The sequence below is a fragment of the Antechinus flavipes genome, chromosome 5 (genome assembly GCF_016432865.1).
Source record: "Antechinus flavipes isolate AdamAnt ecotype Samford, QLD, Australia chromosome 5, AdamAnt_v2, whole genome shotgun sequence".
Taxonomy (NCBI): domain Eukaryota; kingdom Metazoa; phylum Chordata; class Mammalia; order Dasyuromorphia; family Dasyuridae; genus Antechinus; species Antechinus flavipes.
The window spans coordinates 197,464,746-197,489,386 of record NC_067402.1 but is presented as its reverse complement, the minus strand read 5'-3'; the positions used below and the strand labels follow the sequence as shown (position 1 = coordinate 197,489,386).

Sequence of the window (24,641 nt, the reverse complement as noted above, 5' to 3'; positions counted from 1 at the left end):
ATGCTGAAGTTTTTAGACCCCAAAGTGAATGAAATATTCTAGTTCTGGTGAAAGTCAGTGATCTTGAGACTATTGTCCTCAGAGTCAAATGTCAACAAGTGAAGATTTACTTTGCCTGAAAAAAGTGCTCTACTCCATCCCCTTTCCCCATGTAATAATGTTATTGTCATTTTAGAATCAGGTATTTTATTAAAGGAAAAATCTTATATGGTATGGATCCACATGCAGTTTATTACTATTTGCATCACAAATTCAAGTCTTGGGTGAACTTTGTTAGAGTTTGATAGGAGAACTGAGCTTGAGATTTTCAAAGGCCAAGATCTGGCCTATCTATATTACTATGATAGAAAGACTTCAAGATATATAGATGACAGCTTATATGGATTTCTATTATTCAAAGACAAATCTAAGGCTGGAGATCAGTCAAGTCTTTGAAATTTTGAAATACATACATCAGAAATATAGGAGTTATATGTATGAAGAGTTAAGAGAGCCAGTAACTTAGCACAGATTATTCTAGAGAAAAATTGAAATTACTTTCCTTTTCCTAAACAGCTTATTACTTCATTTCATGGTTCTTTCTTCCCTGAGAGAACCAGCTTCATTCTTTCTGTTATGACAACAAGAGGTGGACAAAAACCCTGTTTTTTTTATTCCTAGTTTTCAAAAATGAAGAAGATGTTCTGGCCTTTTTGAAATTTCAAATGCCTGATGTAAATGGAGGAATGTGGAAAAGAAAAAGATAAAATTAAAAAAAAATTTTTTTAATCACCTAAGGCTGCAGGTTCTTTTTACTGTCAGCAGGTGGCAATATTGTCTATAAGTTGGAGACCATTTGCTATTAAAAATCTTAAATCTCTTTTCCACCAATTCCTCCTACTATTTTCCTCTTCTTCTTCTCCAGAAATCATCATAAGGGTATCAGAGTTCCCGGGGAAACCATCTTCAGTGACTTCATAATTTCAAAAGGATAAAGATGATAATGAACTGACAGGGTTTTATAGACTATCATTATTTGAGGGGGAAAAGGCCACTTAAAAATGTGCTATTTAGCTGTTAGCTCTCAAGATCACAGCTCTAGAACTGGAAAGGACTTTGGAAGCCATTGGTTCTACCCCTCTTTTTATAAATGTCAGTAAGGGTCAAAGTTGGAATTTGGTTCCAGGCACTATAATTTCAGAGATCCAAAATCAACCTTAAAGACCACCTTTGACCATGGGGATTTTGTTTTTGTTTTTTTCTTAGATGACCATATTTGAGAGTAAAATTTAAGGGATTACATATGGAAAATATAAATACATCTCCTAAACTTAAGTTGTATTTAATATATACTATAAATTATTTCTAACATTGGGAGGAAAAGGAGAATAGTTTCATTATAATAGAAAAACAGGAACTATTCCTCCTGTAAAGATAAGTCCTAAAGTTGCTTTAAGGAAAATTTCTATATGAAGACAAGAGTCAACATAACTCAAAAGGTTCACTTTAAGGTACTTTGGGAGACTATATAGAATATGAAGCGAGACAGACTTAAAAACCTGTCATATGGAAACTTCCATCTTTAATCAGAAGGGAGTTCTCACAGATGGATTCAAATTCCAACTCTGGAAAATGAACATTAAGAGGAACAGTGAGATTGACACTGATCTTACAAAGAAGCCCTTTGACTGCAAAGATATCTAGAATCCAAGGGTGGGTTGATGGTGGGGACAGACTTCAAGGTTCTTACTTTTCTACTCCATAGTTTGGTTTCAGATAACCAACTACAGAGCTAAGATGGTTTGGTGTCTATATGAGATTCTTAACCGATTTTGTGTGTCATATGTTCTTTTAGGTAGGTGGAAAATGGTTTCTTTTTTGAATAATGGTAAAGCAGTGAATAGAGTTGGGAGAAATGAAAATTAAATAACAAATAATTGGGGAGATCCAGGATCTTTTCCCCTCATTCTCTACTAGTTCAAGGCAGTCTCTGAAGGATATTGTTGTTGGATGAAATTGCCCAGCTCCAAGAGAGAGGTACATCCTTAGAAGTCCAAGCTTTTTGATCCTGGGTAGGAGACCCCACCCAACTACAAAACCTTACAAAGAACTTAATCTAAGGTGAATTCCCATCCATTGTGTTTCCCTGGGCTCTGTGTGTGTCGGGGGTAGATCTTTCTGTCTAGATTGCCTGGGTTTGGAGGTGGTCTGACAGAAGATAGTCTCCCTTTGTCCACAATCATTTCTCCCGCCCCAATTAGATTAGGTCCATCTCTCATAATATTCATTCTTCTCATTGTTAACTAATCAGAGTTGACTGACACCCTTAGGAACCCTCACTCTTCCAAAGGCCTGTAAGCCCTGAGTGGGTTCCATGAGAGGTCTTTGAATTTCAAGAGTGTCACTGACCCCTTTTATTTATTATCTGCTAGCATAATAAAACAATTACCCAGAAAGTATTTCTCTCAAACTTACATATCACATGTTGGACTATGTCATTTAAATATTCTGTGTCTTAGTTTTCCTATCTTTGAAATAGGAGTAAGAGCATCTACTAAGGAGATATAAATGCTAGCTATTATTGTAACAAAATAAAACAAAAAGGATTACAAAGGAAATCAATTAAAAATGTTTTTGCTGTTTTGTTTGTCTTTATAATTTTTTTTAAAAGTACTTTTGCCTTAGGGGATTTTTTTTAAAATCAAAGCATGTTAATTTGTTGAGGTATGATTTATTAGACTTGATTACTTGGGAGAATAATAACATAGATGAAGACTTTTTTGAAAAGACAAGAAAGTAAATGTGATTTGTTACTCAATGTCTAAGAATAAAAGTAACTATTCTTGACAGTATTCCATAAAAGGCTCTATGAAACTGAGAACTGAAGTTTTTCCTAGGAAACTTTAAAAGGATCTCACCTGAAAATTGCATTTTCTGTGTTCATACTAAATAGATACAAATTCAAGAAAGGCAATCTAAATGGAGAAAAGAGGTTGAAGAATGGAAAGAGAACAAGTATGTATTACCCTATTTAATGCTGACTAAAGGAACACAAAGGAATTAATTTAACCACACAAACATTTATTAAAAACCTATTATGTGCATTGTCTTAGGTTTCAGGGAGAGAGAAGTTGGAGAAGATATAGTTCCTGCCTTTTTGGGCAGATTTTCCCATAAATTTGCCACAGGGTTCATTCAACACCCTGGAGGCCTTTTTTGCTTTTTCCAGAATTTGCAACAAAGCACACTGACTGTCCACTTATCCATCACCCCTTTTCCTCTTCACATGACCACCTCACCTTCTCTCCCTCTCATTTATTTTCTTGATGATACTTTACTTAGTTCATTACTGAAAATTTTCATAGTTCATATATTGCCCCACCCATCTCCCTATTGCTCTCTGAATAGCGATGCTATTTTGGTCCTCTTCAAAAACGAAGGACAACAACAATAATGCATGAAAATATTTTTAATTCATTCCACAGTGTCATCCTATGTCTTGCTGCCAATTTTGCCCCATTGGTAAAATTATCATATATCTTTTAAAATTAGCCTTTTCTGCCATGAGACATTTGAGGTCATGAATAATATAATTAGGAGAAATGTTTAAAATATGCCAGTGAGATAGAATAAGCATTACTATAGAATGATTAAATGAAGGAAGGTATATACTTACTAATAGATCATCATTTCTTTTCTTAAACTGGTCCTTCTTCCAATCTTCTCTATTTCTGTCGAGGGTACTACTATTCTCCCAATTATCCAGACTCATAATTTTAGAAGTATCCTTGATGACCTAGTGGTAAATACACAGTTTTTTCTAATTATACATGTGAAGATATTGAAACACAGAGAAGATTGTTGTGAGGATCAAATGAAATCATGCAAAATTAAAATATGCTGCAAATATGACCTATTGACCAATATTCATTTATATCTGCCTGTGCTTTAAAAGTAGCAAACGGGGGCACTTAGATGGCTCAGTGGAGAGAGTGCCAGATCTGAAATCAGGAGGACCTAAGTTCAAATTTGGCTTCAGACACTTAATACTTGCTAACTGTGTGACTCTGGACAATTGTCTTGCAGAAATAGATAAAAATGGAAAAGCACTTTACATACATCATTTTGTTTGCTCCCACAACTACCTTGTGAAATAAGTGCTATTTTTACATCTGTTTTACAGATAAGGAAACTGAGGTTTGTCCAGAGTCACAAAACAGCAAGGCTATATTCTAAAATAAATCTTTTCACTGCAAACCCCATTCGATCACAATACCACTGTGCCTTAAATAGCAAAAATTAAAAACAATCTTTCTATTATTAACAATGATTCCCTTTCAGCAAAGGAGTTGTCCTATAAAGAGTCAGACTAGAACAATGCCAGTATAGGATCCATAGTCAGCAACATAGGCTCTTGTGTTTGCTGTAGATGTAAAATTATAGGTAAAAGGAAAAGCATCAACTTTCTATATACATAACTGGCAGCTGAAAAATCCATTGGCAAATAGGATTTAAGTGCTAGAACCTGTTAATAAATGTGTTGGTAACTAATATATTTCCAATACAATAGAATTCAATATTTCAATATATTAGAATTAATTGCTCTCTAAGAAATGGTAGAAGGGACAATTTCAAGAAAACCAGAAAGACTTATATGAACAGATGGAAAATAAAGGGAACAGAATGGGAAGAACAATTTAGACAAAGAGCGCTTAATCATTTTATTCTCAGACAGATGAAAGGAAGTTTTTACTATATACCATACATTATAAGTAAAAAGAAAGCCAACCTTTCTGAGCAGAATCAGTACGTCAGAGAATGATCAGTACAATCAGAGTAAGAGGGGACTTCCCTCAGAGTTTACCTACTTTAAATAATAGCAGCCAAAACAATTTTCCCTGTAACATACCTGCTGAGTAGTCCTCTAGGCTTTGTCTGAATACTTCCAATGAAAGGGAATCCACTACTTGCTCAGATGGCCCATTCTATTTGGATAGTTTTCAGCATAAAATTTTTTTACCTTATATCAAGAAAAATTTGACTCTGCCTTGTGAAAAATTCCAAATCCTCCACCTCCACATATCACAGATTCCTGTATTCAATATCCTTTTGTTTTCTAAAAGAATTTAGTAACGGTTATATATATATATATATGTTACAGATAGCCCTATTGAGCCACATGGAGATAGTAGCTCCTGTTTTATGGAACCCTTTGGGGTTAAACAAACCCCACAAAGTAGGCTAGGAAAATTCTTAATGGCGTAAAAATGTTTCAAGCTTGGCCGACCACTGCTGCCTCTTCCTTTCCCTCTCCTTTTTACTCCAGAAAAGTAGAAGTTATTATGTAGACTAACAAAGAAACCCCAATCATCCAGATTAGGTTATCTGACCCAGTTCAATTCCCGTTTTAAATTGGTTTTTCTTTGACCTTTGATAAGGTTTCAAGTGAGCATTATTTGCCCTGAAATGAGACAATACCTTGAGAACAGGAGTATGTTTCTGCTGGCATTATGCCATTGCCAAGCCCCTAACCAAATTTTTTCCCATTCCTTAGTACATTTCTACTCTTGACTTATCTAATGACTGACTATCTGCCAGAAAATCCCAGGGAGACCAAGTTAAAAATGACTTCCCAACCTGCCATTAGCCCGGAAATAAGCCTGTTGATGCCAATCTGCCTCTCACATGCAGTCCAACTGCTTCTGAGTCTTTAAACCCTCGGTAATGGTTTTACTAAAATCCTCTTTTCATGGAAAAAAATCCCAGCTGGATGTTTCAGCCCTGAACACAATGTACAAGTCTACAGGCCCTTTTCCTCAGAAAGCCTCTAATCAGCCTCATGCATCTTTTATATTGGGTATTGTCATTAGAGGAAAGAATGGACTAGAGGAAGAATCTCATAATAATTTAGAGATTGAAGTCTCTCTATGTAAGACCTAAATGTAAGCCCTAAATCATGAAAACTGTTCTCTCCAAAGGAATCATGTGTGGAGAAAGCATTCTTCCATTAACCTTTCTGGGTCACCTGAAGGAAAGGTCCCTATTGTGTGAATATAGGAAAGAAGATGTCTGGCAAGATTTAACTTAATCTTCACAAGATTTTCGGGGTGAAAGGTCACATTCCCACCCTTGCCAGATATACTTTTTCCTATATACTCAGTCTTTCCTCCCTCCATATACTGAGCATATCATCTACCAAATTCTCTTCTTTTCCAAGAACATAAAAAAAACAACATAAATAGAGGATTACATTATAAATATTTATTAATTTATATATTGGTCCTTTTTTATGTATGTTCTTACTGGGAAGAAATCTCCGTATTTTGTGAAATTTTCTGTGTTTCACAATGGGATATTCATTAAGAATTGATGATATACATTTTAGTGCTATAAAAATATCTTATTTTATATTCACAGTTTGAATTCTCTAAGAGGGATATCTCATCCTTCTAATCAAAGCAGTTTTTCATAAATACTTTTATTGGATTTGAAATCTCATTAGTTCGGTATTCCCTTCATGGGTATATATTGCAATCCACTCATGCCTTTACATTTTGTACTTGTGCCTATGTCTTCTTGTAAATTTTCTTCCCACTAGATCAGTGGTTATTAACTTACAGTCAATGGACCCCATAAATAGTTTGTAGATAAGATTTTAGGCAGTCCTGAATTTAGAAAAAATATTACATCTTTATTTTCACAAAGTTCTAGCTAAAACTTGGTATTTCCTTCAATTATGATTTTTTAAAAACTTACATTATTCTAAGAAAAGTACTTTGGGATTCCCTAGACTAACAATGTATCTGTGACACAAAAAGGTTTAAAAATTGCTCTGGCTCTTTTGATATTTTACACTAATGGAATATGTCTCCACAGATTATTCCCTCTTTTTACTCAAGAGGCCTTTTCCCTCTCCTAGTCATTCATCTTTCTGACAATATCCTTATGTACATCTATGTAATTTTTCATTGACAATACGTGGAAACCCATTCATAACCCCAAATAGGCAGTTTAGTGCCATGGAAAGTGTGCTAGGTTTGAATTCAAAGTGTCTGGGTTCAAATCCAGATACTACCTTCTTTTTGACAGGAAGGTAAGCTAGTAGATAGAGTGTCTGGCTCCAGAATCAGGATGAATTCAGATCTGGCCTCAGATACTTATTAGCTGTGTGATCCTAGGAAAGTCCATCATTTAACCCTACTTAACTCAATTTTCTCATCTGCAAAATGAGCTAGAAAAGGAAATGACAACTTATTTCAGAATTTTTACCAAGAAAATCCTAAATGGGATCATGAAAAGTCAGACATGACTAAAAAAAAACTGAACAACAACTTACATCAATATTGTCACTTTGGGATACTGCAACAATAATTCTTTAAACCGTTGAATTCTTTTACTGGCAGATGTAAAGCACTGATAGAAAAATGCTAATATTAAAAAAAGAGGGGAGCTTTCTTTCAGGGAAAAGCTTGAAATCATTGGGAAAAAAACTTATCTTTCTAAAAGGAATTATAGACTTTTCTCCTCCTTTTCTCTAATTCTGACTCTAGTTCATTGCTTATCTATAGTATCCATCAAAGATATATTAATAGACCAACTCTATGAGTTGTCCATACAAGTGCAAATTATAGCCTAATGATTTTGTCATTCAGTTGTGTCCAGCTTTCCATGACTCCATTTGGGGTTTTCTTGACTAAGATATTGCAGTAGTTTGCCATTTCTTTCTCCATTTCATTTGACATATGGAACAAGTAAACAGGGGTAAGTGACTTGTTCAAGGTTGCACAGCTAAGTGTCTAAGGCTACATTTGAATTCAGGAAGATGACTTTTCTGACTCCAGGCTCAGGACTCTACCACCTAGCCACTTGGTCTGAATAATAGATATTTTTTATCGATTTGATAAAAAATTAACATACTTCATATGTTGTCCAAATATTCCAGAGCCTTTTAAATGAGTTTCACAATCATCTTCAGAAGGTACAGACTAAATCAAAATGCCTACTTGCTACTGTCTTTCCTTACTTATATGTCATACCTTGGTTTTAGAGTTGGAAGCAATCCAGAGGCCCTTTAATACAAAATACACCCCCTTCATTTTTACAGATGAGGCAACTGAGGCATACAGAGAAATTAAGTGATTTGCCCAAAGTCAAACTGTCAGTAAGTGTTGGAGGCAAGATTTGAATCCAGGTCTCCCTGACTTTAAGCCTAGTGCCTTATTGGCTACACTACGCTATTTCACTTGTTTTTGTTGTTCTTGTTATTTACCACTTAAGCAACCACATGTATCCTGGAAGAAATGAGAGAAATTTGCCCCTATTTCAAGATATGAGTCTTTACTTATTCAAAAGCCACAGCTCAGGGGTCCACTGGAGCTAGACCCATGGCTTTGTTAGTAACAACCTTATGAATGAAGGAACAGGTTGGTGCCTTCTCCCAAACATGATGATTCATTTAAAGAGTTGTCTAAAGTATTGAAAGGTTAAATGATATGTTGAGCATCTTGCCAAATGTGTATCAATAGCAGAACTTGGATCTGTGTCTTCCCGGCTCCGAGGCTAGTTCTCTATCTGCTGTGCAAAGCTGTTTCTCAGGAGCTCCATATCAGCTTATTTACTTTTTTTCCTTTTTTAAATTATAGCTTTTCATTTACAAGACATATGCATGGGTAATTTTTTCAGCATTGACAATTACAAAACCTTTTGTTCCAACTTTTCCCTTCTTTCCTCTCATCCCTTTCCCCAAAGGGCAGGTTGACCAATACATGTTAAATGTGTTAAAGTATAGCTTATTTACTTTTTTTTAAATTTTAAATGTATTTTATTTTATTTTATTTTACACTATAAAAGAGACTTCTTGATGTTAGAAAAAATGTCTGGTTATATGGTTAACAGAAGTAATTATTTTTATTTCATGTTGCTTATTTCTTAGCCAGTAGATAATTTGAGAGCAACAAAGAAAGAACGAAGTATATTTATCTAGTCAAATTTAAGTCCTTAATATGCTGATCCAATTCCAGGATCTCTTGCCTTAGAAGCATATAAAATGGAGGCATTTCAGATAATGAAGACATAAGGTTTTTTCCCCTCTGTTGAATAGACCTTTTTGTACCATTGGTATTTGGATTCTTGACTTTGTCCTTTTTTTTTTAATAACTTTTTATTGATAGAACCCATGCCAGAGTAATTTTTTACAGCATTATCCCTTGCATTCACTTCTGTTCCGATTTCCCCCCCCCTCCACCTCTTCCCCTAGATGGCAAGCAATCCTTTACATGTTGAATGGGTTACAGTATATCCTAGATACAATATACGTGTGCAGAACCGAACAGTTTTCTTGTTTCACAGGGAGAATTGAATTCAGAAGGTATAAATAACCTGGGAAGAAAAACAAAAATGCAAGCAGTTTATATTCATTTCTCAGTGTTCTTTCTTTGGGTGTAGCTGCTTCTGTCCATCTGTGATCAATTAAAGCTCTCTTTATCGAAGAGATCCACTTCCATCAGAATACATCCTCAAACAGTGTCTTTGTTGAGGTATATAACGATCTCCTGGTTCTGCTCATTTCACTTAGCATCAATTCATGTAAGCCTCTCCAAGCCTCTCTGTAGTCATCCTGCTGGTCATTCCTTACAGAACAATAATATTCAATAACAATCATATACCACAATTTACTCAACCATTCTCCAATTGATGGACATCCATTTATTTTCCAGCTTCTAGCCACTACAAACAGGGCTGCTACAAACATTTTGGCACATACAGGTCCCTTTCCTTTCTTTAGTATCTCTTTGGGGTATAAGCCCAGTAGAAACACTGCTGGGTCAAAGGGAGCTTATTTACTTTTACCAGTCATCCCAAAATTAAATTAGAACATGTGCTCCTTGAGAATAAGGGTTATATTAAACACTCTACAATAAATACTTGTTGACTGATTAATTCACAGGAGACACAGTAAGAATGCTCCCCTGATCATGCGGGGAACATTCTCCCATAGGTGGGAAGGGCACACCCAGAGCACATATGTTGCCAGAGGGCATGCATGAAAGGGCACATTCCTGTGGCCAGGATATACCCATGGATGGGGCAACTCACATCCATGATGCTGTCTTCTGGTGATAATCACCGTGCTGCTGCTCTCTAATGGGTATCATGTCTATATTTTCCACTAGGTGGAGGTAGGTGCTCCCCTTGGCATCTCCATTGTTCTCCTGGTCATGGAGCTTCATTCCATTATCATATTCTAGAACTTAGTTTTAAAGTCAACTTCTGAACAGTGCTACAGTGAAAATTTCTTTCCTAAAATGTAGAATCCAAAATGGAACAAGGACTTTTGTCTCTCTAAGGCTGCTTAATGTGCTTCTCTTAATATAACCTAAAATAATGGTGATTTTTTTTGACTGTCATAGCCCACTGCTTACTTATACTGAACTTTTCACTAAAAACCCTTAGGCTTATTCTATTAAACTTTTGTCTAACCGTGTTGATATCATCTTTGATTAATGGAGTTCAATTTTTGACTCTAAGTATAAGACCTGAAGTATATTCCTTTGGATATGAATAGGAAGTTTTCAAATAAAGAATTCAAAGCTGTCTTAATCATGAAAAAATGCTCTATCACTATAGATTAGAGAAATGCAAATTAAAACAACTCTGAGTTACCCCTCTCAGATTGACTAACATGATAGAAAAGGAAAATGATAAATATTGGAGGGTATATGGGAAAACTGGGACACTAATGCACTGTTGGTGGAGTTGTGTACTGATCCAACCATTCTAGAGAGCAATTTGGAACTATGCTCAAAGGGCAAACAAATTATGTATGTCCAGCAATACCACTACTCGGTCTGTATTCCAAAAAGAGTTTTAAAAAGGGAAAAGGACCTACAGCTAGAAAATATTTATAGTTGCTAATTTTGTCCAATTATGACAAAGAATTGGAAATTGAGGGGATGCCCATAAATTGGGCAACAGTTGGACAAGTTGGCTACAGGAATATAATGAAATACAATTGTGCTATAAGAAATGACAAGCAGGTAGATCTCAGAAAAACAGGTAAAAATTTATATGAATTGCTGCAGGTTGAAGGGAGTAGAACAAGGAGAACATTGCACATAGTATTAGCAACAATTAACTATATGAATGATTTAGATTTTTTCAGCAGTATAATGATCCAAGACAATTCCAGAGTACTCATGATGGAAAATGCTATTCACATCGAGAAAAAGAACAGATGGAATCTCAATACAGATCGAAGAATACTATTTTCAGTTTCTTTTCTTTCTTTTGTTTCTTATTTCACAACATGACTAATATGGAAATATATTTTACATAAATGCACATATATAATATATAAAATTGCTTTATCATCTTAGGGGAGAGAGAGGGGAAGGAGAGATAGAAAATGTGGAATTCAATTTTTTTTAATGAATGTTAAAAATCTTCTTTACATGCAATTGGAAAAAGTAAAATACTATTTCAAAAATAAAAACATATCCCTTTGTTTCATATTATTTGATTTTTTATATTCTGTTTCTGTTCTGCAATATGCTATCTCCTCTAGTTTTACATTACCTGCAAACTTGATAAATGTGCCATCTTTGCCTTTATCTAAGGCACTGACAAAAAAGTTAAACAGCTCAGATCTCTAGGACAAAGATCTCCTTCAAAGCTAACATTAAATCATTAATGACAATTCTCTGCGTCCAACCATTCAACCAATTGTGTCACCTAATTGTACTATTGGTCTGGCTGAGCCCAAATCTCTCTAACTTGTTCACAAGAATATCAGGAGAAAGCACTTAAATGCTTCCTGAAAATTAGGTAAACTATAACTATATAATCTCCTATATTTACTATGACAATAAAGAAAGGTTAGTTCAGCATGAACAGGTTCTTCCCAATTCTTTGTGATTACTGCTTTTTTCCCCCCTAGATTTTAATTAGCCATTCCTTTTATAATGTTTTTAAAAATTTTCCTCAGGATGGAAAATGCCATCCATATCTAGAGATAGAACTATTAGAGACTGAATTGGATTAAAGTATAGTGTTTTCACTTTTAAAAAAATTGTTTGCTTTCTTTTTCTTTCTCATGATTTTCTTCCTTTTGGTCTGATTTTTCTTGCACAGTATGACAAATACAGAAAAATGTTCAAAAATATTGCACATATTTAACCTACATCAGATTGCTTGCTGTCTTGGGGAGGGAGGAGATAACAGGAGGGAGAAACATTTGGAACAGAATGTCTTAGAAAAATCAATGCTGAAAACTCTTTTTACATGTTTTTGGAAAAATAAAATATTATTGAAAAAAATTTCCCCAGGAAATTTCATTGATCAAAGATCGTTGATCTATTGTTTGACGATCTTACAGTTTTCTGAAAATTAGGATAATATCTGTTTTTTTAACAATCCTGCAATATTTATCCTGTCCTTTCACAATCCTTCAAAAATCATATTTTCTAGGTCTTTTAGTACCTGATCATCTTAACTCATCAAGGAGATTCAGGTAATATTATTATTTCCCTTCTTATCTTGAGTATTAACTCCTTAACCAATTTTTTTTGTTGTTCTGTCCTCTCTGTTGCAGACATTATTCTTTTACTCAAAGAAAAGAGAAGAAATTTAAAAGTTCAGCAATTTTGACTTTCCTCCATCACCTATTTTGTTCTATCCACTCCAAGCAATGACTCTCTTTCTTCTTTAATCTTCCTCTTTAATACAGATTTAAAAACATTTTTGTTGTCTTAGTTTACTTTGAGATTTAGTGATTTTAACAGCATATTTATTTTATTTCTCCTTTCCGTATTGTGTATATGTGTTTGGGGTTGGATTTGAACAAGTCCTCCTGACTATAGGGCCAGGGCTCTATCCCCTGTGCCATCTAGCTGCCCCCATTCTTTAATGTTTTGTGCATTTGCACAGAGATATCAGAAACTATGGATTTTGTTGCTAGTGTCTTTCTTGAATTTTTAAAATTAATTTCTCTGTACTTCTATTGCTATTCTTGCTACTGTTTCTGGTATCTAGGTTGGTGAAGTAGGTTCCCCCTCCTACTTTTTTATTCACATTAAAATCTTTTGGATTAGATTTTTAAAAAAAATCCTGACAAATATATTTTCACTTGTCTTATTAAGTATATTTTACTTCTATCCCAAAATTCATCATTCCTATATTTTAAACTGTCAAGGAATATAAATCTAAATCCCTCTTTTAAACACCATTTTTTTGGTGTTTAAAGCTATTTGCTTCCCAAATCTCCCTTTTCCAAAGACCCTGATTTTAAGCAGCAGCCGTGATAAAAACATCATATGTGTTCCTGTGGTCTTCAATTTCTTGCTCTTTATCAACATAAAAGATTTTGCCTAGAAATATCATTTGTGCTTTATGAAATATGTAACAGTCATTTGCTTTGATAATTCTTTAAAGGTTTTTCTGCATTTCAAGAATAACATGAGTAGAAATCATATAATTTGATGATTATAGGGTAGTTTGTCACAGGAAGTCAGTTGACCTCTCTATTATCACTACTCCACAGAAGGATATCACTAACCACTGTTACTCATTTTTCTTTTGATCCTTACTAGAAAATCTCTCATTCAATGATAAACATGAATTGACATCATCATTTCTTGATGAAAAAGCAGCTACTTGCTCCTCTCTAGTCTGTATTCCTCTCGCTACCCCTTAAGATTCCTATTCTTTTTTTGTTTTAACATGAAAACTCTTCTTCATTGTTATGAGGAATATTTTTCTTTCTGATACCCTAAAGAGTTTAAAAAAAAAAAAAAGGACACCTTTCAAACTCCCTTATTTTCTATTCCAGAAAATTAGCCTGTACCTTGAGGATAGATAATAATTACTTGGTCATAGAAAAAAGACATGAAGTTCTCAAGGAAATTATCCCTCCTCATTAGTATTTCTGGAGGCAAAGTCTTCAGTTCTTTGTCATTCTTGAAAGGAGCCTTTATGGTCAATATCCCTGGAAAGCTTTTTCAAAAATCCTTCCGATGAATAACAAGAGAGAGCCCTGCTCTTTTGTGGGACATAAATGGTATAGTTCATGAGGTTTTCAGTCAAAAGTTTTATTGTAGAGAATATAGTTGCTGAGAGTTGGACTAGAGGAACTCCATGAGGTCCCTGTGAATCCTGACCATCTTTTTAAAAAATGACATTGGAAATATCCCTTTTCTCCAAGCCATCGCAAGAAAAGATATTATCAACAGATCCTTCTAAGCTGATAGGTAACCAAGACAAATAGAGAAAAGAATCAGGTTAATCAACTGGTGTTCCAAAAAACAATCTTGAAGTTTATATTATACAATAAGTCTTTTCCCTCCCTATAAAATCACAAAGGCAAATAAGGATACTTCTTTCCTTCTACTTCTCTCCTTCATAATGTCCTTTTGTGGTTTATTTTTCCAAGGTTGTTGTTGATGTTTATTTAAACTTGCTTTATTCTGTGAAAATGTTAAAGGGGACAGAAGGCTATGAGTAACTATCCAATGTGACAATGTGATCTAGCCAGCCCCCAATCCAATGTGACAATGAGATCTAGCCAGGCTTAATCCAACGTGACAATGAGATCTAGCCAGACCCAATCCAATGTGACAATGAGGTCTAGCCTGGCCTAATGCAATGTGACAATGAGATCTCTCCAGGTCCAAACTTTGTAGGGATGGCTAGGACCAGAATGCCACCTACAGACTACCCTAAATATCTAGTAAAGTCAGAATGCACATTCTTTGCCCACACAAAGGTTAAAAAATCAATTAGGGGTGATTTACGACAAGTTCCTTAATTGTGTTTTTTGGTAAAATGTCCTCCACTTAAATTTATTTTTCTAGGAGTGGAAAAATTCTTTTTATTTTGGAAATCATTTGATATGTTCAGTGGTTGTTTGATGTATTAGGAAATATACTAAACTGAATAAATACTATATTTTAGAGTTCAAAAAATGTTCTCCATTTCATAATCTCCAGTGATTTTGTTTTTATTAATGAATAAGCTTTATGGAAAAAAGATAAAATATTGAAAGTTTCCTCCTTGCAATAAAAAAAAGCATTATAAGCAAACAAACAAAAAAAAAAGCTTGATCTGCTGAGTATATGATTTGTCATGTCCATCTCCATTCTGACATATATAGGCAGATCTTACAAGAAAGGCAAAATGCTCTGGGAGGCTTGCTTCTTCTTGTATCTTTATTATATTAATAAACTTCCAAAAGGAGGGAGTGTAGAAATCATGTGAGACCTGCATATTACCAGGTTCCTTAGGTTCCAAGCACAGAAAACAAAGACAAAATCAGTTAGTGGTCTACTTATCATACTTTAATCAAATAAAATCGTATCATAATGAATGTAATCTCTATTTTTCTAATGAAGAAAAACAACTGAGAAGAATGTTTCACACAACTGTCCAGCTGCAGTTATCTGACTAGGAGTAGGGACACATGCCAACATTCTCTTCCCAGGGGAAAGCCCAAACATTGCTTTGGGGGTGGAGTGAATTATCAGCTAGTCCTTTGGTGAAAAGCAGATAGATGAACTTTTCAGTAGAAGCATTTAAAAGATGGATGAATTTAATGCTAGGAACCTGACGGTGTAGGTATGTAGACTCATTCAAAATACGTTCAAAAGATGCCATTGATTATTTCTTGTTTGATTTATGGCTAAAATGTCAGCATGCACGTGCTTCAACCTCTCCAATGGCATATCAGCTCCTTGATCTTGGATAAAGACCACACATTAAGAGCACCAACAGTAAAATTAATGTTTGCAGATGATCTCAGAATTTTATTCTCAGCATCCTGAGTCTCTTCCATCAGTACCACTCTCTCCTACCACATATTCTACAATTCAGTGACTTGGGCTCCCAACTGTTCCTTAAATAAAACACTTTATCTTTTGATTCCAGGCATTTATTTTAGCTATTCCCTCTTCCTTTTTACTTCCTGACTTCCCTGGCATCCTTCAAGTCCCAGTTACTATCCTATTTTCAGTGAGAAGCCTTTTTTAATGCCCACTTAATGTTAACACCTTCCCTTTCCTGGTCACCTTCAGTTTTTCCTTGTTTGAACATCGATGTTTTCATGTTTCTCCTCCTTTAGGCTGTGAGCATCTTGAGAGTAGACACTATCTTTCCCCTTTTCTTTGTATTCTAGTGCTTAGCACAATGTTTGAAACATAGAAGGCATTTAATAAATGCTTATCAACCAATTGATTGGAAGAGGGTCATATAGGACTCAGGGTTATTTTGTATTTTTTCTTTACTTAAAACTAAATAAATAATAAAAAATAATTTAAAATAATCATCACTTAGTAGCCAGCCTTCGGATAATGAACCACTTTGTAGTTAGCTAGCATTGTTTTTAAACAACAGATGAAAACTATTGCCAGGCTCAAACTTGAGGTTTTTCCAGCAAAATAAAAATTTTGTTCCAACACCATAGCCTTTGGGAATCCATGACTAGAAGAGGACTTTTTTGGAGACATAGCAATTGAAGGTAATATGGTATGGGTTCATTTGGAAAACTTTATGGAGGACTGCATGTTTTATATATAGGAAAATAGCAGGGATCTATAATGCATTTCAACTTTGTAGGGGTCAGAAGGGTCCTGAAGGTTCCCACAGGGAATTAAATCAAAAGGTGCTGTATGTGCAACAAGTGGAAAAACAGATGAAATTCTGTGTGCAGTCATGTAGGTTGGCCCTTCCCCTTTACCTTTCTTTGTCATTTGAGGAAGACAAAGAACGACTGAAATCATGAGACCACTCTTCTGCTGATTTCTGCTATGACCTAAGTCTGGAGCAGCTGGGATAGATCACCCAGGAGCAGAGTTCTAGAGAAGCTGATCTTGGGACAAAAACTGAGACAAAGCTTTGTGGAAGGGATTACAAATTAAGACTAGACTGAAGCTAGCATGAAACTTCTTTGGTGGTCAGAAGGCTAGTAAACCAATCTGATCCTTGTCATGCCCAATTATTTCATTGCTTTCCCTGTTCAAATTTAAAACTGGAAATGGATCTTGCACAGAAGCAATCCCTCTACCCACCTTCCCCTTTCCAAAACTTACAGGTACAGAGAGAGTCTGGAAAAAACTAATTGGTGAGAAAAATATGTAATGGTTCCTTTGGATTTTTTTTCATGTTTAATAAGCTATGTAGCCAATGAAAACTTCTTGACTGTCAAGATTGAGATTGAAAATTTTCTAGATGTAGAGTGAGTATATTTTCCTATAATTTTTCAAATAATCCAGGTATATATGTCAACATCTCTTACTTTTGGTTGAGAACCAAGGCTAAGGAGACTTTGTTTCTTGTACAACCTCTTGGAACAATTCACTTGTCAGGTATATAGCAAGTGACTTTTGCATAGGTGTCAGAGAGATCTTGATGACAACATTAGGCTGATGGCTCAAACGCAGCACCACCTGGTGGGCAAAATTATAAATTGTATTCCCTAGCTGATGAATAGTAAAAAGACACACTGTCTTCCTATAGCCTTAAGAAAGGGAGAGCACAAGTCAGTGTCAGATGCTATTCTTAAGGCAGCATATAAGTAGCATCATGGATACTCAACAAGTGCAAACACAAGCCGTACCACATAATGTTAAGAAAAGCACTATTATCTGATCTGTTGAATATAATTCACATTTCATTGGAAAATGTTCAAATGAATAGAGGGCTGGATTTGGAGACAAGAAGTGCTGAGTTCCACTTTCCTCCTCTAACATTTGTGAGTGCATGTCACTGGAAAAGTCTATCAATCTCTGTGATTTCCCTCAATTTCTTAAGACTCATCCACTAAGTTATAGATGGATATGCAGTTGGTGAAAAGAAGTTCCCACACTGGAAAGTTCCCACACTGATGAAATGACAAATCCTTCTTCCAATACTTCAAAAATCTGTAATTTCATCAGCATCAGAACTTCTTTGAACAAGTCAGAACACAAACCTTCAATGGCTTCCTCTCTAATTTCTTTATGTTTAATAAACCATGTAACTAATGAAAATTGTTTTAGTCACTAAGTATATGGTTTTGAAGAGTTGTTGTGGTCAGAAATATTACCTGCCATCACCATTACCCTGCCATCAATCATTGGGTTGTGGTCTCTTTACCCCTCCAAAAAAAAGTTTACTATGGGAAAAGAACACTGGAAAAATAGAGAACTTAGTATGAGGGTGAGTAAAATCATATTCCCAAGGACATTTGGAGATGAAACCAGAAGGGAAAAAACATAGAGATGAAATGAAACAGATCTGCTAACATTTTCATCAGAAAAGATAGTTAAATGTCATTTGGGATTCCTACATATCCCACACATTTTATGAAGTCTTTTTCATGGAAATGAAAATAACATTAATAAAATAAAGCCAGCAAGAACAGCTGTGTCTAAAATACATACAGTTATAAACTATACTTTTTGTTACAAGGCAGGACTTCTGGAGGGGAGTGTGAGTTAGTGGGAAGTGACAAAGATGCAAAATAAGAAATGAAAGATGATACAGCATTTAAAAAACACAAGAAAACAAAAATAAATTCAGAAGGGGTCATAAATAGGACAATTGTTAAAATTTAGCATAAGCCAATTTCATGTCAGCCCATTTTTATTCTTTGAAAATTAGAATATTTGTGGTAATTGATGATTAAATTCCTAATTAAAAAAAAGATTTATTTATTTATTTGCCTAGTAACCCCACAACCACCTTGAACCCCATCCTTCCCTTGGACCCTAAAGAAGATAGTCTGTTCCTCAAACTACCAGCTCTACTGGTAGCCCAGTCACCATAGCTATCATCGAAGGGAAAAATCATTCTAGAAAAGGAGACTATCTTCCTTATCATTATGCAAAAATTGCTAACCAAATGCCATCAATAGATAGATAAGTACAAAAGTCCTGGGCAGGGCAGCTTCTAGTCCAGACATTATTATCATCATCTGAGGAGACAGCTCCTGTGGAGAAGGAGCCACCTATTCCCACCAACTGCTACCCACTAGGAAAGCAAGCCAGCCTATCTGAAAAGGCAAGGCACCCAAAGGAGAGACAGAAAGTGGCACATTCAGAACAGTCAAACCACCACTACCACCTTTGCCAACATCTCTTAGAGACAGCCCAGGATCCTGAACCCAAGAACTTTGGGAATGGCAATACCTCTAGCTCAAGGCTCTCAGCCATCAACCCGGGAAACAACCCTTGTACAGATGCTTCCCACTGCTCTTGCAGATGGTTTAATAAACCATCTATTAAAGACCCAGAAAAGAAAATCCTTGCATTGTCAACATCAGAATCCTATTTGATTTTATCTACGGAAATAGCATTAAAGAAATATCATCATCTGCTTTGCTGTCATACCTTAATAGCCAGAAGACTTGCAGCTGAAAGCTTCCATATTTGTTGTCTCCCTCTTTAGAATGTGAACTCTTTAAGTCAAGGGACTGGCTTACTTTTCTATGTGTACCATTAGCACTTAGAATATTGTATATTGTAAATGCTTAATAAATACTTCATTTATTCAGGAAATTTAGGCTGGGAGGTGATATAATTTTAAAGTCAAACAGGTACAATTTTCAAGGTAAGTCAAAGGGAATGTTTATAAAAGAATGGAAAAAAATCATGGATGGTAATATTATCAAAATAAAAGTCCACCATGAAAACTTCCACAACTAATAGTTCACAAAGCTACTCCCTCATTGTTATAAGATTGTTTTGGAAAATGTCACTAGATAATGTCAAAGGTATCACTCACACACACACACACACACACACACACACACACACACACACACACCAGGAAGAAAAGAGGCTTTTCAAATTGATTTTCTGTCTTTCTTTTGAAGGCAATCAGGATTAAGTAATCTGTCTAAGGACACACTACTAGTAAGTGTGTAAGGTCAAAGTTGTACTCAAGTCCTCCTGATTTCAGGATCAGTGCTCTATCCATTGTGCTTCCTACCTGCCCCTACAATTGATTTTCCACAGATGATGTTTTGATAGTCATACATAAAAAGAATGCAAACTCAACAACTCTGTTTATTATTTACTAATTTTAAAAATTATTTTTAAAATTATAAAAAGCATGCCTCTATGGAACAAAATGCAGGTCAAAAAAAGTTTCAAAATCATACAAAGTTTCTTCTATGACAGATGTGAACATCACAAAACTGAACATGAGCATTAGAGGGATAACAACCATATGCTGAACCTTAAAGGTGTTTGTGACTGGCATAGATATCAACTACCAGATCCAAAAAGAAAATTTTCCTATTAATGGATAGATGTCCTTGTGATATAGTATTGCTTCCTCAATGAAATCCACTAAGACTCCATCGAGATCAGCCTAGATCATTATATACTTCAACAACAATACTATATGATGATCTATTCTGATGGACGTGGCCCTCTTCAACAATGAGATGAAACAAATCAGTTCCAATGGAGCAGTAATGAACTGAACCAGCTACACCCAGCAAAAGAACTCGGGGAAATGAGTGTGAACCACCACATAGAATTCCCAATCCCTCTATTTTTGTCCGCCTGCATTTTTGATTTCCTTCACAAGTTAATTGTACACTATTTCAAAGTCCGATTCTTTTTGTGCAGCAAAATAACTGTATGGACATGTTTACATATATTATATCTAACATATACTTTAACATATTTAACATGTATTGGATTACCTGCCATCTGGGGGACGGGATTGGGGGAAGGAGGAGAAAAATTGGAACAAAAGGTTTTGTAATTGTCAATGCTGAAAAATTATCCATGCATATGTTTTGTAAATAAAAAGCTATAATAAAAAAATACCAAAAAAGAGATCAGCCTATCTAAACAGGAAAAATAAAGTGGATCACATAGATATATTGCCCCAATTATGACAAATGAGTAATGAATATGAGTAATCTATTGGCTTAATCCATAAGTACATAGATATTGAAAAGGCATCAAAGAATTTGGTCTCAGAATGAAATAAAAGGGAAAAAAGTGAACTCAATTGCATTTAAGAAATTGCCCAGCACTTTAATTTATCTCAATCTATTCCCTATTGCAAAAGCCCATCATTTTAACCCTGATAACAATAAATAACAATACCTACATGGTTCTTTATAATAGGACACTACAACTGCCAAAGAATTACAATTGAAGGTAATACAAAGGCATATTTGTGAGGAAAAAAGTCAAATGCAGCATATTTCCAGCAATTAATTTTATGTGTGATAGGACATAAATAGGGCAGGGGATAGAGTTCTGGACTTAAAGTCAGGAAGACGATCTATATGATTCTGTGTGGGAAAATAACTTACCCTTTTTCAGCCTCAAGTTTCTTCATGTGTAAAATAAGAGGGAGTGAACTCAATGCCTCTTAGGTTTTTTTAAGTTCTAAATCTATGTTTCTGCAATTCTAGCTATGAAAATAAGGTGGGACGGTTTTGTATCAAAAACAAAGGATAACCAATGAATTACCTAAATGAGCATTGGTATCCACAATACTAACAGAACCAGTGAAAGGCCTTGATTGGGTCAGGTAGATTTTATTCGGTATAGAGGATTCATGGAAAAAATATGAACCATAGAGGGTAAGAGAATATTGATAAGTTTCAATCCATACTGATGAAGGGATAATACATATATTGAGAACATGTTTCAAATGAAGCATTTGATAACCAATTTATTTAGTACTAACAATAAATACTGCCATAATTCAATAGATTTGTGTGCTTTTTGATAAGTATATTCCCTTCATTAGTGGAGATTACAACCCATCCACATCTTCTCCTCTTTAATTCTCATCCATGATCCTTCATAAGTGTTTCATGAGTTTAACCAGTTTAATGCTCAAGATTCCTATATGCTAGTCATCACTCTTGCTATATGACTAACTCTTTTATGATAACATTGTTGAAAATATGCTAAAGTCTACTTGCACCTACCATGCATCTTTCCATTGCCCTCTGGGTCATCTGCAGCTTTACTTCTGTGGTGTTCGAATACACACTACCATACATCATCAGGAAAACATTTCTGTTAAAAAGACAGTGTTTTATGTCAATGAGCAATTTGGGATTATCGAAAGAACAGCACAATCCAGACTACTCCTATTTACTCTGAACCCAACTAACTGCCATTTAGAGATAATATGCTAAAATACTACTTTAATAGACAGCTCATCCAACAATGAATCTTAGAAATAAGCAACTTTCATTCAATTCCTTTTCCCTGCATTGTTCCTTATCATCTCTACCAGAAAATTATTGGATAGCACTGACGATGTCCTATAATGTACTGGAGCTTGATGCAAATTGTACAATATCATCTACAAATAAGCCTATCACATATGGAGAACCTTACTATTCCTAGGGAATTCCTCTTTCATAAGTCTATGACCTTTCATAATTCCATGATGATGCTGAAAATTTCATACCAAATTTTCTGAAGACTAAGTTCACTGCTTTTTGCTGGTTTTGCTGTAATCATACCTGTGATCTTTCACTATCTTCCTCTTACTTTTTCTTAACACATGATTTTATATTCTAAAACAGTGTTTCTTTGGGCTGCCATGTCTTTCCACTTGGCAAAGATATCGAGTGTGTTTACTGGTTGAAACTGGTTCTAGGCTCTTTTAGCCTCTTCATTGTAATGATTGCTTTGCATGTTAACTTTTGCTGGAACTAGAGATAATCAAAGTCAATATTTTTTTTGTTTTACTTTTTAGTTTGGGACACAGATAGCAGTTCTGAACAGCTTGAAGCTACTACAAACATTCCCACTACCTATTCAAATTTATTGTTCTTTCCTCTAATTTAATATTGATTCTGACTTTCTCTCTGACTAGTCAGTCCAACAGTCCGACTGCACTAATGGCTGATTTTTACATGGCTAGCATATTAATATCAATTTCCTGGGAAAATAAAATTAATTTCATTGTTTGTGATCTTGTTTGGTGCTTGGCATAGTCAGTGCCTCCTGGCTCTCTTCCAGAAGAAAATATTTGATATATTTCTTAAACTTGAACCACTAGCATCTCATTATCCCTCCCTGTGCTCACTTTTGCATTTCATTAGCCAGTGGACTTATCTCTGTTTAAATGAATGAACAGCTATTTAGAGAATTTAATAGTTAAGTTAATGGCTTTAGACTATCTAAAAACCCAATGAGCTTTTCTTTTTCTACCAATTCATTCCTAATAGGATTGAGAATCATATTTTTTCCTTTGTTTCATGTGTTTCTATGGTCAAAAAAAATCATCAGCTTACTGAGTCTCTCCATACTTAGACTGGTCCTTGAGCAGTGACAGGGAGAAACTCCCAAAGTTTATATTCTGCTGGCAAAGACACAAGAACTGAGGATGACCACTGTGATATTCTGTACACTATAAGTAATGTTATTTGGCATGAGATAGTGACAGTAGTCGCTGGTGAGTGACACTGGGAAAGCACATCAGAATGAAGGATTGACCTAATGACATTTTAGAGTATCTCATAATCCCTTTGGTTAGTGTAGATCCTTGGGGGAGAGATGATATAGCTAACCATGATCTGGGGATCTGACTCGCCATTGTGAGTGGGAATAAAGATAGATAAAGATCCCAGAATCTGTATCATTATGCTTTTTTAATTTCTCAGTCGAATCTTAGTATGGAAGGAAAAAGAAGGAGAGCTATCAAAAGGAGTACAATCAAAGGGACCTCAAAGGCTGTAATAGGACTCATCTACCAGCATTTCCTCCTAACAAGGGATAGGTTCATGCTTCTCCACTTTTCCCAATAGCATGGGCTAAACCCTTACTTCCTCTTTCTCTTCTATGACAAGAATTAATTTTTCCTCAAAGGAGGCAAAGTCTGTAGGACCTGTAGGATCAGATTGGTACCTGCTTCACTGAAGCAGCTTTATGGCATAAAAAGGCAGGATTGCCACATACCCCCCAAACTTGGTAGATTTCTTAAAGCTACAAGTGCCAGAACAACTAGGTGACACAGTAGATAAAGCACTGGCTCTGAAGTCAGGAGGACCTGAGTCCAAATCTGACCTCATAAACTTAACACTTCCTAGCTATGTGACCCTGAGCAAGTCACTTAACCCCAATTGCTTCAGGAAAAAAAAAGACTACAAGTGCCACAGTATCCTACCCTGTTGTCCAGACACATTTCTATGTAGAAAAGAGGAAGGCCATGGTCTATGGCTAAATGCCACTGGAGCCTTATTGGATATCTTTACTACAGTAGGAAAAGAAAAAAACCTTTCCTTTTTCAAACTGTTCAATGACTTGTGAGTTCCTCCCTCTTTTATCCTGATATCAAACTTGAACTAAGAGAGTGCTAGTAGAAAACTGGGGAAAAAAATTTATACCCAAGGCTTCTGATAAAGGCCTCATTTCTAAAATATATAGAGAATTGACTCACATTTACAAGAATGAAAGCCATTCTCCAATTGGTAAGTGGTCAAAAGATATGAACAATTTTCATTTTTTAAAATAATAGTTTTTTTTCTTTTCAAAGTATATGAAAAGGTCTTTTTCAACATTTATCCTTGCAAAACCTTGTGTTCCAGTTTTTTCTCCCTCTCTTCCCCCCCACCTCTTCCTAAGACAGCAAGTAATTCAATATATGTTAAACATGTACAATTCTTTTATATATATTTCCACATTTATCATGCTGAACAAGAA

At 35.2% G+C, this 24,641-nt stretch overlaps 1 protein-coding gene across 2 annotated transcripts in view; it reads right to left on the bottom strand.

The window, feature by feature from the left end:
* The window catches only part of WNT5B (Wnt family member 5B), a 146,735-nt gene that overhangs the window by 60,108 nt on the left and 61,986 nt on the right, over positions 1–24,641 (bottom strand). The window contains exons 2-3 of one of the 2 annotated variants that reach the window (XM_051962826.1): positions 21,911–22,001; positions 3,656–3,775 (exon numbers count right to left, since the gene is read on the bottom strand). In XM_051962826.1, coding sequence (XP_051818786.1) covers positions 3,656–3,775; positions 21,911–21,988 — 198 coding nt within the window. In that variant the 5' untranslated portion in view covers positions 21,989–22,001. The remainder of the gene's footprint in view (positions 1–3,655; positions 3,776–21,910; positions 22,002–24,641) is intronic. The other variant, XM_051962827.1, reaches the window with a different exon arrangement.